The 14,547-nt window shown below is 43.5% G+C and overlaps 1 protein-coding gene across 1 annotated transcript in view; it reads right to left on the reverse strand.

Annotated features, from left to right (window-relative positions):
* Positions 1–13,930, reverse strand: part of mrc2 (mannose receptor, C type 2) — a 34,627-nt gene extending 20,697 nt beyond the window's left edge. The window contains exons 1-7 of the mRNA XM_061711143.1: positions 13,592–13,930; positions 7,334–7,738; positions 2,543–2,716; positions 2,292–2,456; positions 912–1,025; positions 511–654; positions 207–398 (exon numbers count right to left, since the gene is read on the reverse strand). Coding sequence (XP_061567127.1) covers positions 207–398; positions 511–654; positions 912–1,025; positions 2,292–2,456; positions 2,543–2,716; positions 7,334–7,738; positions 13,592–13,718 — 1,321 coding nt within the window. The 5' untranslated portion in view covers positions 13,719–13,930. The remainder of the gene's footprint in view (positions 1–206; positions 399–510; positions 655–911; positions 1,026–2,291; positions 2,457–2,542; positions 2,717–7,333; positions 7,739–13,591) is intronic.
* Positions 13,931–14,547: the final 617 nt, after the last annotated feature.

Here is a 14,547-nt window from a genome sequence, read left to right on the forward strand (position 1 = left end):
AGTTTTTGAAAATCTCCACTTTGGCCGGAGTTTTCAGAAATGATCGTTTTTGGTGACTTTGAGCTTTGTTTTCGTGTAAACGAACGGCCAAAACGCATGAAAACGCCACCGTTTTTGCCACGTGTACCTGGCCTAAGACAGAAAAAAGCGATTACAGGACCAGTGAATGAAAACAGCACGGCAGCTGCACATCAAAGAAGAACCACCTTTCTTCAGGCTGCGTATGATGAACTCCAGCTCAGGTAGAGTGTGGATGCTGACCAGATTGGCCTCCATCTTTTGGCAAGTTTTCTGAGCTGCATTCCAGTCGCTCTTCTCCGAGGTGAGCTTGTAGCATCCAGCCTGGAAGGCCTGCCAGCCCACATCGCAGTCATACTTCTCATCATCTACCCACGAATCTGTGGCAGGAAGAACATGAAACCAATCACATTCTAGACTTTGTTGAGTCAGGGGGGGGATAAACCAGTGCCTTTTGTTTAACGGGTCGAAGCAAAAGCCTTTTACACGAACCGGTGGTGAAGGGGTCCAAGGTGGCGTTGGGCCTCTTCTTACAGACGTACGGCAGAGCGACAGAACAGTCCCGGTTCTGCCAACGGCCCGACGACTCCGTCCTGATCACGACGCAGTTCTCCTCCTCAGCGTGACTCGGCTGGTCTGCAGTTGAGCAAGAGAGACAAAACTCCTCAGAAAATGCCTGATGCCAAGGACACGAATCCCCATGTACTCTGAGGATCAGCAGTGAAATACTGCGGTCGCTCTGGACGGCTGCCAAATGGATGTGTTAACCGAGAGCCGAGGAATGCTAAAAGTGAATATGGAAGCTCACTCAGCCCTCTGTTGGAAACGCTTTTTAAAAAGATCACAGATGCTTGAGAAAGACGGAGGAGCTGGAATTGTTTTTGCAGGCTAACCTGGCTCCCAGTTTAGATATTTAAGTGGTGAGGAGTCGGCCCACTGCCAGCCTCCGCTGATGTCGAGGTCGTTGAGGCCAATCCACAAAGCAGCACTGTAGCCCGTCAGCAAACCTGAAACAGCACCACAACACGGTTGCTAAATTATACAACAAATATCTATTTATTTGGTATTTTTCTAAAAGGTCAAATACAAGAAAACTGAAGAAACACAATCATTTTGACAGTTCAATGTATGCTGTGCAGTATGGTCACTGTTAAACGTACTGCACCCACACAGGTATATTGCTTCTTTAACATCTCCATGCAAGAAAATGTTCATCTTGGCTGTGAAGCCGCTGGCTTTGAAACGCAGCGGAAGTGCAGGAACGCCCAGGAGGAGGCTTTAGAGCGGGGTTCACACTTTGCATGGTAATTCTTGAAGAACGAAGAGGAGTGAGTGTCGGCAAATGTTGTACAAGGAGAGGTCAAACACAGTTCACCCAGAGTTTCTTTGGAAGAAAGGAGGGGGACTTTTCACAAAGATGCTGGACTAACAACCCATAATAACCTCCCAATTCTAATGTGTTCAAATCAGATTTTTCATGAAACAAAGTGAATGAGAAAAAAATTAGAGAAACTAAATTCCAGGCTCAAGATAATATAGTATGATAATTTATACAAAATATGAAGGTTTAATATAAATCCAAGGCTACGTGCCCTCTCTGGTGCATTTGTGAATCCCTCCCAGGATTTACTGTGTATTTGCATCAGACCAATTTGTTGACAAACTCTTTAAACATTATCATAAAAAGCATAAGTGTAATAATCCATCCATCTACATCCATATAACAAGTCAATTATTAATGCTCCTTTAGCATCGATACATAATGAAAATATCAATCAGAGGATAATGTTATCCACTGGATGTCTATCTTATTAAAGGACCAAATCATTTTTCATTTAGCTGTCTCGTTGAACCCAGATCTATGAAGAGACAGTTTAGTTACTCACTGTAGTTTATTCCTGGAGTGACTGTGTTCAGCTAACACCTGATATTGTCTCATATTGACCTCTAGCATGAACCAAATCAATCATCGTAATGGATCAGATTTTGTGATATAAACATCTAATTGTCATCCAGTTGATCGATTTGACATCGTATCATCTAATCTTTAAATAAACTAGCTGTCTAATGACTTAATCATGTCTGATCTGGCTCCAAGCCTCTCATTTTTACTTGCTGATGACTTTCAAAGTCAAGGCTTCAACCCATGATGATTTACGTCGTGCAACATGTGCAAGTTAACCAGCCATAATAAAACATAAAACAACGCATCTGTTGACGCATGTTTCCAATCATTCTTTAAATGTGTCTAAATGTGCCGGAGCATACTCTACCGTTGATGTACGTCTGCTCGTGCAGCTTGGTGACGCTCAGCAGGTCCGACCCCTGCTGCTGGCAGCTGAGCCTGGCCTCGCTCCAGGACAACGTAGCCTGGAAGTTAAACTGATAACAGCTGTCTGTCAGCGGGTCCGTTTCCCAGAAGGCCTCACAGCCGCTGCCTGACAGCGAGGGGAAAGGGATGAAAAGTCAGTGTGGTTTGAGTACATTTGCGAGGAGACTCGGGTGCAGCCAGGCGAGGGCTTACTATGGACTGGACAGAATCCCCAGCTCTCGTCTTTGCCGTAGTCGTAGGTGGTGGCGCACCAAAGGTGACCGTCTTCGCGGCCGATGCTCGTGCAGTTGTGAAACCACTTGTTGTCGTACAGGAAGGGCAGGTAACAGGGCCGCCCGTGAGAGTTGCCCTGGATCGAGTAGATCTCTGCAGAGCAAACACACGAGGGAGTCTTTAAAAGCTTGCATGTGGCCACCGGGACGGCCTTCGCTCGGGTTTTTCTGAGGTTCTGGACGGGAACCGTGTTGCACTGAAACGCCTCATCTGGTTTCTCAGCAGCTTGTGTAATACCTCGGCAATAACAAAGGATGATGTTACAGTCAAAACAGTAAAGTCATGCTGTGGTTAACAGAGGGAAGGTTGGAAAATAAAGTCAAAATGCTCAGATTTTTTGGTCCAACCGAGCATCTTTATCAGGATACAATCAGCAGCTACGAGCAGAGAACCCAATGATACTTAAATATTTATGCTTCATAAAAAATTTAAAAAGGACGGATCCTGCAGATATCTAAATTTTGACCAAATACGCCGTGGTTGCCATTCTTGTTTTATCCAAATTCCACAAGCAAAGTACAGAGGGAAAGAAAGGACAAACCAGAGGGAGAAAGAGAGTGAGAGGCTGGATCTGTAGTGTTACCAAAACAAGCTAAGCTAATGGAAAGTAGGGCAGACGCGCTGAATAAGAGAGGAAAGATTTCTGCAGCTCCAGTGTTGACTGGCTGCAGCGCAGCTGACTAATGTCAGAGGCATCCCAGCAGCCTGTTGATCTCACTGAGACGCTCACCCAGGTTGGAGGTTGAACGTCCAAAACGTTAAAGCACCCAGTTCCACGTAGCAGGAGAGGAGAGATAATGAAATAAATCAATAAATAAATAAAAAGGGACATTTTCTGGCCTCATGTTTGCTGCAGATCTGGGTTTAATTGCAGTCAAGCAGAACCTGTTAACTGCCCATGAGCTCGCTTCGCCTTGCAGTTGTTCGTAGAGAGCGACCGTGACATTTGATGTTTGGAAACATGCCACCGACAGCAGAAATGAGGCTTAGCCGTGCGCCACAATGGTTAACTTTAATCTGAAAGGAAAACGACACGGACCAGGAATATATTTTAGGGTATGGACAACTTTTGTCTGTTTACCGGAGTTTACAAACACTGGCAAGGCTTTCCTTGGCGTCCTAACTGCCTCCTCTTGTCCTCAAAAATCCCCTTAAGGCAACATTTTCTTTGTCTGTTTGACGAGATGCAGCTGTGGCGTCCGCCGCAGTGAGTCCATCTGCCACACAGAGGCGGAAAGGCGCGGGAAGAGGCGTCTCGCCGGGGTCACTGCACGACCACACGCGTCTTTGGGGAAACCTTCAACACATCTGCAGACTCTGCAGACTCCCGGAGCTCAAACCACCGCCCTTCAGACGGGTAAACAGGACCCAGCATGTGTGCATTTGTTTCTGGATCTTCACCTTCGTTATAATTGTGAACAAAAACAAGCTATTTGAACCAGAAAACAGAGTGCAGTGGTCCTGCGTATGCAGAATAAATCTTTCATGCCCTAACAGTGCACTTTGGAGAAAGGATGCGAACACCTGAGTGAAGTACATTAATATCTACCCGCTGCGCTGAACTGAACTCAGGAGTGGGCCAAACAGAACCTGGAAATGTAGGTTTAGGCAACACTGACTTACAGAAAACACACAAACATGTCCAGTTTGTCATTGAAGGTGCATTTCAGGTTCTTCACTGAATAAAACTCTCCTGTAATATGACGCAAGAGAAGAAAAAAAAAAGCCTCCCTTGCAGAGTGACCCGGTCAGAGCTCGGACAGGAAGCCAGACATCCCACGACTGGCTGAACTGAAGCAACAGTGTGAGACAGAATTCCTCCTAATCACCATGCATGTTTGATCCAGAGCTACTGGAGTTATTTATTTCAGGTTAGTACAGCCGAAGAGGGTTCGGCTAATTATTTATTTAACAAGAGCTTGCTTCCAAGGTTTCGAGGGGTTTACTTTTTCCACTGGTACCGTGAGGGATTAGTGCCTGTGTTCAGTAGAGACGCAAGAGATTAAACCTATTTGTTTACTATTAGATGAAAGGGCAAGTGTGTAGTGATATCTAGTGGCATAAATAGCTAATTGCAACCAAAACGAATGTTCCCCCACAACCACTAGAGTTTTTGGAGTGGGCCACTGCACCAACGGGTCGATAAACCAGTCGAGTCGGGAGCAGGAAAAAAAAAACAAGCACAGTTTAAAATCAATTGTGATGTGGTTTAATTAACTGGGCAGTGGTGCGTTGGTTCAGACGGAGGTGGGGAGTGGAAGCATTCAGTTATGAGTGAAATCATTCCACATATCCCTCCGCCGAAGCCAGTTAACTGGGGTTTCTGAGGGTTCTGTAACCCCTTTCTCCTGGTTCTGTCCGTCACTTAGACACTGCAGCATGGAACAGAACATTGCGGTGATGTGGATGCCTGAATGGATGCAAGAAAACGCCAGTGGTGATGAAAATGAATAAAAGAAATGAGATGCTTCAATGATGTCTTCAATCTAATGAACCCTGACCCTGACGCTGAGCCTCCCATCACTCTCGGCCGTCATTAGAGTCCATCGTCCACTTTGAGTTTACCTGGTTTTGGTCACATGAATCAAAGGTGGTTGTGAAGGTGTTTGAAGGTGAAACATCAGGCCGCCCGCTCTGCTTAATGTTAGTTTTTACCGTTTGAAATAGTTGGCTTATATTCAACCATCTTTCAAACCATCCGTCTTCTCAGTTCTAAACGTGTCCATTATTGTCGAGAGAGAGTTTCCCTTATTGTTGAGTTGCAGCTGTGTAAAGGTTCACGCTCTCCTCACTTTACTGGGTTGTGTGTATGCACCACTTACTACCGTATTTTCCGCACTATAAGGCGCACTTAAAAGCCTTTAATTTTCTCAAAAATCGGTAGTGCGTCTTATAATGCAGTGCGCCTTATATATGATCATTAGGTAATTTATGTTACTGCAGTCAGGGGGATTGTGGGTAATGTAGTTGGTGTCGCCAAAGTAACGGCGCTAAAAACGTCAGAAATCGTCACAGACGTTCAAGACAACAGCAGCGACACTGACTCGCATAATGGCGAATTTAACGAGACAGAGCAAAGCTGGTTTTTATTTTGTTAATAAAGTTTAACGTACAGTACTTTTCTTCTTGTTTTTTTTTTTGCATTTGCTGTAGGATTTTGTAGCATTTCCTGTAGCGCAGCTCCATCAGGTAGATACGTAACTCAACCCCAGCCACTATAGTACGGTATTTTACCATATATTTAGTGCGCCTTATAATGCGGTGCGCCTTATAGTGTGGAAAATGCGGTATATGTTTGGGTGTTTTGTCCTCAACAGAACCAGTTTTTGCCCGAGGGTGAGGTTAGGTTTAAGGTGGACCAGGAAGTCCTGATTGCAGAAGATCCATCTGAGTTCTTCAGACACTCATGGCACATGTGGGACGTCAGCATTTTTACAGCTTTCTCTTTGCCTTACCATTTAGTGCTATGGTATGCTTTCCTTTCTAGATGTCATGACGCAGATATTGGTTCATGGGTTTTTGGTATACCTCACTGTCCTTCTCCACATTCATACACTTGAATGTGTCCAGCTGTACAGTGTAATATTATTTTTCACGCACTTTGAGTTGTCCACAAATGCACTTTTTTGCATTGTTTTGTTTGTTACAAGTTTTGCTATTTAATAAATGCATAACACACACGCATGATCATATACATACACACACACACACACACATAGACATACACACTGGCTTGTTCACCTGCATGCTGGCTCTCTAGTTTTTGGGGTTAGGTAGCGGTAGCGGTAGCTTAGCTCAGACTGCGATCAGATCTCAAGATTTAGGTCGATTGCTGTTGTTGTTTTGGTTGGCTCCGTGCCGGTTTCGTGTTTTGTTTGTGGTTTTTTGTTGCAGATTTCCAGTGCTTGACGTGTGTTTCCGTGTGTTTCTGCTTCCTGGATTGGCAGTGGATGTCGTCACCCCCCCACAAAAAAAAAAAAAAATCACTGGGTTTGTATGTGTATATTTATGTATGTGTACGCATATGTATGCGTATATATATATGTATATATATTAATTATAGTAATAATGCACTTATATATGCTTTTGGTTTCTACCGTCATGGTATCAATCATTAATATGTGTGCAGACAAGGAAGAAAAAATAAAATAAAAAAAAAATAAAATAAAATAATAATAATAAATAAATAAATGCATAACTACAGACGTTTTCCTTTTGATGGGTATTGTTTCTTTTTCAGTCTCATATATCGTGATATATCGTTGATGAAATTTCTTACAATATATCGAATATCGAAATATCGAAAATATCGTGATATTATCGATATTGTGGGCCACATATCGCCACAGTATCGAATCGTGAGTTACCCGTATCGTCCCACCCCTAATAGACATTAGAAGTCCTTTCTCAGGTACAATGAATACAAGTGATGTCTTGGTTCCAGTCTCAGTGGAGATCAGCTAAACCTGTGCTTGTGACACTGCCGTCGTGTTTAACTCGTGTTTAAGTTTGATCATCAGCCTGAAGAATTGCTCCTGCGTGAGTGAGTGAGTGAGTGAGTGAGTGAGTGAGTGAGTGAGTGAGTGAGTGAGTGAGTGAGTGAGTGAGTGAGTGAGTGAGTGAGTGAGTGAGTGAGTGAGTGAGTGAGTGAGTGAGTGAGTGAGTGAGTGAGTGAGTGAGTGAGTGAGTGAGTGAGTGAGTGACACCTACCCTGATATGACTTGGCGCACGGGTCCCGCTCATCACCGTGCAGCCTCCATTTCAACGTGAAGGGCGGCGGCGTAAAGGTCAGGTTCCCCAGGAAGGGCGACTGAAAAATACTGTTGAGGTTGTCGAGCATCTGAGCGCAGTTCCAGGTCCAGCGTACCCTGGGGGGTTCTCGATCGCACGTGTACACGCCCAACGGGGAGGAGTTCCACATGAAGGTGATGTTGCCGGTGGTCACACCCAGGCACTTGGAGGAACCCAAATTGAACAGGCGGCCCCGGGTCACCCACTTCCAGCGCTGGAGGGGGTCCTCGCAGTTGGGCGTCAGCACCACGGACTGACCCAACACCCCCAGGCACGCGTTGGCGCCATCAAGGTAGAAAGCGAAATCATCAGACTCCTGCGGTGCTGTTCAAAGAGAGGAGGGAAAAAAACCAGCAGGAGTCAATAAGGCTGATGCAAAACCAAACCTGAATTTCGTGTTAACAGCTAACAGGTCAGGCGCCGGATCAATATTTCCGATAATAGATGCCTGCTGGGTCTGAACTAGTTTCACTGGAATCGCTGCTGTGGCGTGCAGCTTGTAATAATCCTAAAATGACCTCAAAATACGGAGTAAACATCAGGTGAAGTAGACCACATACTGTATGGGAGGGACTGCAGCAATGATGTGCACGGCGGTGTAAAAAAGCAGCTGCACCAATGTTAGCAATCACATTTGAAGTATTGCATCATCTCCCAGGCGTCAGGAATTCAACCTGTGCCAAAAACCTGGAGCCATCATGCTCACTAGTTTGTGGAGTCTAATCCTGTCCGATTGGAGTGCAGCAAAAGCAGCATTTTGATGTTTTTAGGGGTTACATATCTTCACCTTTAGCCCCTGCAGGGGAGACTGATTCATTTCAGTCAAGCCAGTGATGATTTTAACAAGCCTGACTTTGATTCCTTTGAGAAAACGGCGACGGCCTTCAAGCAGCGAGGCGCGTAACTCGTATCAGTGCGAACGGTCTCCGCTGACATTCGTCATTCTGATTTTCAGAGGAGCCATACCTGCCTGCAGAGCAGGATTATGCAAACACCTGGCAAAGGCAACCAAAAGGAAAGTCACCAGAGTAGGGGGGGGGGTTGCACAGAGTTTAACACATGTCGCTGGGCAGGATGCCAGCCTCTGTGACTGGAATTTCGGGAACAAGCTCTACATCACCCCCCCTTCCAAAACCTGTGGTTTTCCTCTACTTTTCTATATTCTGCCTTTTAAAAATGTAGACATCGGAACAAACAAGGACTGCAAAGTGAATGTGGACAAAAAGACTCAGAAAAGGGCGAGTGACTCTAAACTAAAAGTGTTTGAAACCAATTTTCCTACATAAACATCTGAGAGGAGAAATACAGAGAGACCCTCAGCATTCCCAGTCAGTAGGCTCAACTGAGAGGTTTACAAGTAGGATGGTTAGAAAAAAAATAAATCCCTGGACATTTAGTAGAAAAACATGGTCCATGTGGGTGCCTGAGCCTGCCGGACCCCCACTGTACCCCTCAGCTGAAACCTCCCGCTCTGTTTGCAGAGACAACAACGTCTTGTCGGGAGCGCCGTGAGAGTGCCGGTGATCTCAAGGAAGGGGATCAACACACCTCTCTTTGTGCACTTTGTGGGCGAGCTCGTCCAAAACAAAGCAGGAATTCAGTAGCAGACTGGTTCAGCATCAGTTTAAAAAGTGCTCTGTGGAGTGTAATAATACCCTGAAACAACAAGCGAGCTGCTCTCACCGCTCTGTCTGGGTATCACTGCTCTGCCAAACGCACGGCTCTTTCTGAGCGTGACACCGTTTCGCAGAGGTCGGAATGGGAGCACGTTTACCAGCGTGTCGTGTCACTAAGGAGGACCGTGGACTTCCTTTCGTGCTAGGGTGCAGGATTATCTGCGACACGGGGGCGTGAGCAGCTTTCATTTCTGTTTGCACGCTGCCATTTCCACATCATTGCGACTGTTTTAAGTGCACCACTGCACCAGCTGCTGCCACTGTGTGTTTATCTGTTTTTACTCCACTCCCTCGTTGAAAGAGAGTCCTCTAGATGTGTTGAATCTTTAAATGTAAATAAATCATGCAACACAAATGATAAAATACTCAATTCCTTTCAATTGGACACTGAGAAATTCCCTTTTCAGTTTTATAAACCATTCGGCCGGGCATCCTTTCATAGATTGATGAAATTCACCTCTTCTTTTGCTTTGAACAACTAGAATTTGTAACACAATCTTATCTGTTGTCTCCATAACCACATTACTTTATTTTTAGCTGTTAACTGCAGGTTAGATGCTAATTAGGGACTTCACATCACTCCACTTCACAAAGTGGCCTCCATGCCCCTTTAACAGGAGGTAAAAACAAGTCAAAGCTTCTGGTGAATCTAATCACTTTAGTGCAATTGACAAGGAAAAGCATTTTTCCATGCGTCGCCCCTGTTAATGCAACACAACCCAGAGCTGGGTGAAAAAGAGAAAGAATGCACGTAAAAAGACCCGTTTCTGTGGAAAATCAAAGTCTGGTGCATCTATTAGGTGTTAAAAAGGCTAAATGCTTTCTGCAGTCAGAACAATGCATCAGGAATGTTATTAAAAACAGGCCATTTAGGAAAAAAAAGCAGAAATAATAAAATATATCACATAATCAACTCATACTCCTGTGTGTTAGTCATTGCAGTTTCTAAAACATAACTAATGCTAATGGATTTCAAAAACCTTCTAGTGTAGTCTTGCTCTCAATTATAAACTATAAGTCATCCCTGGTGTGCAATTAAAGGGGTGTGTCTGGCACTACAACCATGACAACTACAATATTGTGATAATCTCATTTAAGTGCTTGGCTATAGGCACTACAAGCGGAAACGAAACAGGTATTTGAAGAGCCACATTCAAATTTAATGAGGCAAAGCCTATACGCTAACAAAACCAACCTTGATTCCTTTTTTTATTATCATTGTTTTCAAACCGTTAATCAAAGGCCTCATATCGAATAGATGAGCTTCAGCGGGGCCTGATGGGAGATGCTACGGCAGAAATAAGCAACACACTTTTCTTCAATATGTGAAGGTAACCCGAAGCTGAACATCCAAACAAGAAAGAGTACATTGGAATAAGAGTTTTAATTCAGTTCCGGAGGAATCTGAACTGGATGTTTGATGTGAGGAAGAAAAAAAACTCCCGGGCAATCAGAGAGGGTGCAGAATTCCAGATTAACTTTAAGCCATTGAGCCCCTGTGAAAGCTAAGCCACAACAGCTCTCCTGCTGGGAACTCATCCTCTTCTCTTGCCCTCTCTACACCCCACCCCCTCCGTTCCTCCCCCCGTCCAACGCCGTAGACAGTTTCCTACCAAAGAGAGAAGCTGAAACCTGCAGCCAAGAACAGCCAGCGGTGTTTGCCAAGAGAGGCAGAGATTCCCAGAACCCCCCACCTCTTCATCACCGTCGTCAGTGGAGCCACGAAGGCTGACTGATCGATGGCAAGTCTTGGCTAGAAATGGTAGAAATGCTTGAATATCATACGGTTTGGTAGCGTTTAATATAATTAACCGATGCTGTCAGATAATTAAAACTAATTAGAGGGAGGGATATTTTTTGGTCTTTCATTCACGTTTGAATATTTTCATCCATTCTAAGGCTCATAAATGACGTAGGAGCAAAAGAGTTTTCACTAAACCTTGTTTGAACAAAAGCAAACATTTTAAGGAAAGAATTAAAACAACAACAACAGACCTTTAACTGGCATGTGAGACAAAAAAAGGCAACCGACAAATAGGCAGAAAATTCCATCCTGCTGTGTTTGTTTCGTTGGTGTTTTATGGTGGTCTGGGCCCTGAAGAAACCCAGACCGTGGGTAGGTTTTCACCTCATCTTTGAAGCGCAGGGGAGCGAGAAAAAGAGCTTTTGGCTTTTGGCAACAAGAGAATATTTGCATTTTGCAGCCACACTCAGAAACAGAGCAAAGTGAGACCTCTGGGAAAGTGTGTGATGAATTTAGAAATCAGAATAAGCGCGTGAACTTTCCTTCACTCCAAAATGCATGCAGAGTGTGGAAATAATGGATTCTCATTTCAGAAGTTCAACTGTAAGGCTGTACATCCATGACTAATTTTTACTTCTTCTTTGTGATTAAAATCCCCTTTTTTTCTTTGAGATTCAGATCTACTTCCTCCCACTGATGAGGGTTAGAAACTTGATGCAACTGTAGAAAACTCAAATAAACGTTGAATTAAAATTCTGGTGGTTTTAAACAAGAAAGGTCTCCTTCATCTTTTTCTTGTTGTCAGTTATCACCCTCAGTCTTTCCTTTGTGCATTCCACGGACACATCAGGGTCACGAAAGACAAAACAAAAGCAGTTTCTTAAAAGAAAAAGCGTGCAGGCATGTTTACCTGTGTTAGATCATTTTCAAGGTTAAACAAGATTAAATATTTTTCACCAAACATCCAAAGCGACAGCACATTATGAAGCAAATCTTTGTAAATGAAAGATGATGGATTTTCAACTTCAGTAACTTGGACTTGATTAGCAAGACTGCCTATTTAAAATAAAGAAGCCAGGGCCCCCTATAGCTTTTTTGGGGCCCCTATTTGTGTGATGGAAGATTTAAATACCTTTGGGACGATTTGTGGTGCTGCAATAATCTGCTACTCCTAACAGTTTTACAAGCCAGTTCAGGTTGCAGGCACATTTTCACAGTTTAAAGATAATCAGGAGGAATCTTGCTTTAGTTTGGGTGACTCCCCCTTAATGCGGCTGTTAAGTGGAAGGTGGCAATCGCAGAAAGTTGGAGGCAGTCTTTTGCATATCTTAGAAAACGTTGTGGTTACATGACAATATGAGAAGGTAACCATTTAGAAACATGTTTACCATTTGATCCACAAAGAAATAAGGTAGTTGCGTTGATGGTGACCCCAGAAGATCCCCAAACCCAATTCAGAAACTTAAAACTCCGGCTTTGTTGTCTTTATAAGTGAGCAGGTGTTACAGTCTTTTAAAACTCTGTCTTAAGTGTCTGCAGTCAGTATTAAAGGAAAACAGGCTGTGATTTTAAAGTTCAAACTCAAGTTAGGTTAGCAAACTAATCCCAGCGAGCTAAATGCAAAATATTAGGACCACTTGAGGGAAAGAAATAAAAAGCTTCACTGGGAGGGGGTCAAATCTAAAGAAGAAACTTATAATTTGATCAATTTTGCAAGTGAAAATTCAGAAATAGTGCCTTTATCAACTCTAAAATCTACAAAATAAAACAAAAGGTGCATATTTCAGTGATCCAGTGGCTCCAACTAAAAACATAAATATTGTGCACTGTCAAATCTAAAGAGGAAACTTATAATTTGATCAATTTTGCAAGTGAAAATTCAGAAATAGTGCCTTTATCAACTCTGAAATCTACAAAATAAAACAAAAGGTGCATATTTCAGTGATCCAGTGGCTCCAAATAAAAACATAAATATTGTGCACTGACACTGACCTTAGCTAAAGTGGGCCTTTGCATCTGCAAACAACTGTTAAGGTAGACATTAGTAGACATTAGTCACTGTCATTCATGTGGAGACAAGACAGGCACGAAGGTGCAGTTAGTAAAGTTTCATCAGAAAATTAAAAAAAATAAATAAATAAAAAGAAAGACTCATGGCCAAAATACATCAAAGGTAATAATAATCAGTAATCAATAATCGGTCCGACCATGTTCGAGTGTTTTTCGGGTGTTTGGCAGCAGTTTGGCAGCAGTTCGGGACTGAGCGTGTTAATTGCAGTCTGTAACAGGATGCAAAGGTCACATCTGCCCGCCGGGCAAGTGAAGCGTCACTCACAGTCTGCGCGTCACAATTCATCCAAATAACCCATCCGGGGCAAAAAGGAAAACAAAGGGCTCAAGAATGTGCGTTTTTAGGTTCTTAGTTTTCCGTGTTACACTAAGGTTTTTGCATGCACTGACATTAAAGTAAGAAATAAATATCAAAGAAAGTAAGCGTAAGCCTCAAGCCCCTTCCCTCCTCCTCTCGTTTGTCTTCACATCTGGTTCCACTCACCGCTCGGACTTTTACGCGTCGTAGCATTCCGCGAGACTAAATCCAAAAGACATCTCCTTTAATTATTTTTTAAAAAGGTATTTTCAAAGTGGAAGTTTTCACCAAAACAAAAGGCAAGCACAATAAGTTCAAGGTCTGTTTTTTCTCGACCTCTTCTGACTGAAATCAAACGAGAGTGGAATTTCTTTTTTTTTTTTTCTCACCCGTGACGCTCCTCTTCAGTTCCAGACTGAAGATGAATAAATATAAAGTGCATTTGTAAAATATAAGTTGCCGGTTTGTCCATGTTGTCCTCGGTTTGTTGTTTCGGTGTCGCTCGTTGCTTTGCATGCTCGCTGCCACAGCACACACACTCACACACACTCTCTCTCACACACGGAGACGGTGCAAAAACAACCCGAACCAGGAGGGGGAGAGAGAGAAAAAAAAAAAAGAAAAAGAGGAAAAGAAAAAAGAAAAGGACGCCGGGGGCTGCAGCTGGCCGACTGTTTTACTCCGAGGATGAGGAGAGGATGGCGAGTTTGACCGCTAGAGCTCCGTCTGTCTGTCTGTCCGCCGACAGATGAGACGCAAATGAATGGAGCAGCGTCAACTGTGTGTGTGTGTGTGTGTGTGTGTGTGTGTGTGTGTGTGTGTGTGTGTGTGTGTGTGTGTGTGTGTGTGTGTGTGTGTGTGTGTGTGTGTGTGTAGGTTCCAGGACGACTAACAACTTACACGTCAATGGAGTAGCCTAAAGATAGATATTCACAAGTTCTATGAAAGTTTACAGCAATCTGAGGTTTTTCAAAATAACCCTATTGAGGCAGTTTTTTTTACCCCCAACAAGTCAGTTTTCACTCTCAAATTCATTCTTCTTAAAGCCGCACAATGTAACTTTCAGCTTTTGTTGAGTTTGGCGGCTCCTTTGGACAAAAGCGGTAGTGCTTTACCAGTAGTGTGGAAGGGTTCCTATTAGGGCTGTGCGATTAATCGATTTTAAATCTAAATCGGATTTATTAATCAAAATCGATGTTAAAAAAGGAAAATCGGAAAATCGATTTTCCTTTTTTGCAGCTGGCTGCATTACAGACGGAGCTTGTCTAGTCATCTTTGTTTGGTCAAGAAAATTGTAAATGTTGTCACTTTACTAAACTCAAGGAGGATTTACAGTATCTTTCAA

The sequence above is a fragment of the Cololabis saira genome, chromosome 21 (genome assembly GCF_033807715.1).
Source record: "Cololabis saira isolate AMF1-May2022 chromosome 21, fColSai1.1, whole genome shotgun sequence".
In the NCBI taxonomy this organism is placed as follows: domain Eukaryota; kingdom Metazoa; phylum Chordata; class Actinopteri; order Beloniformes; family Belonidae; genus Cololabis; species Cololabis saira.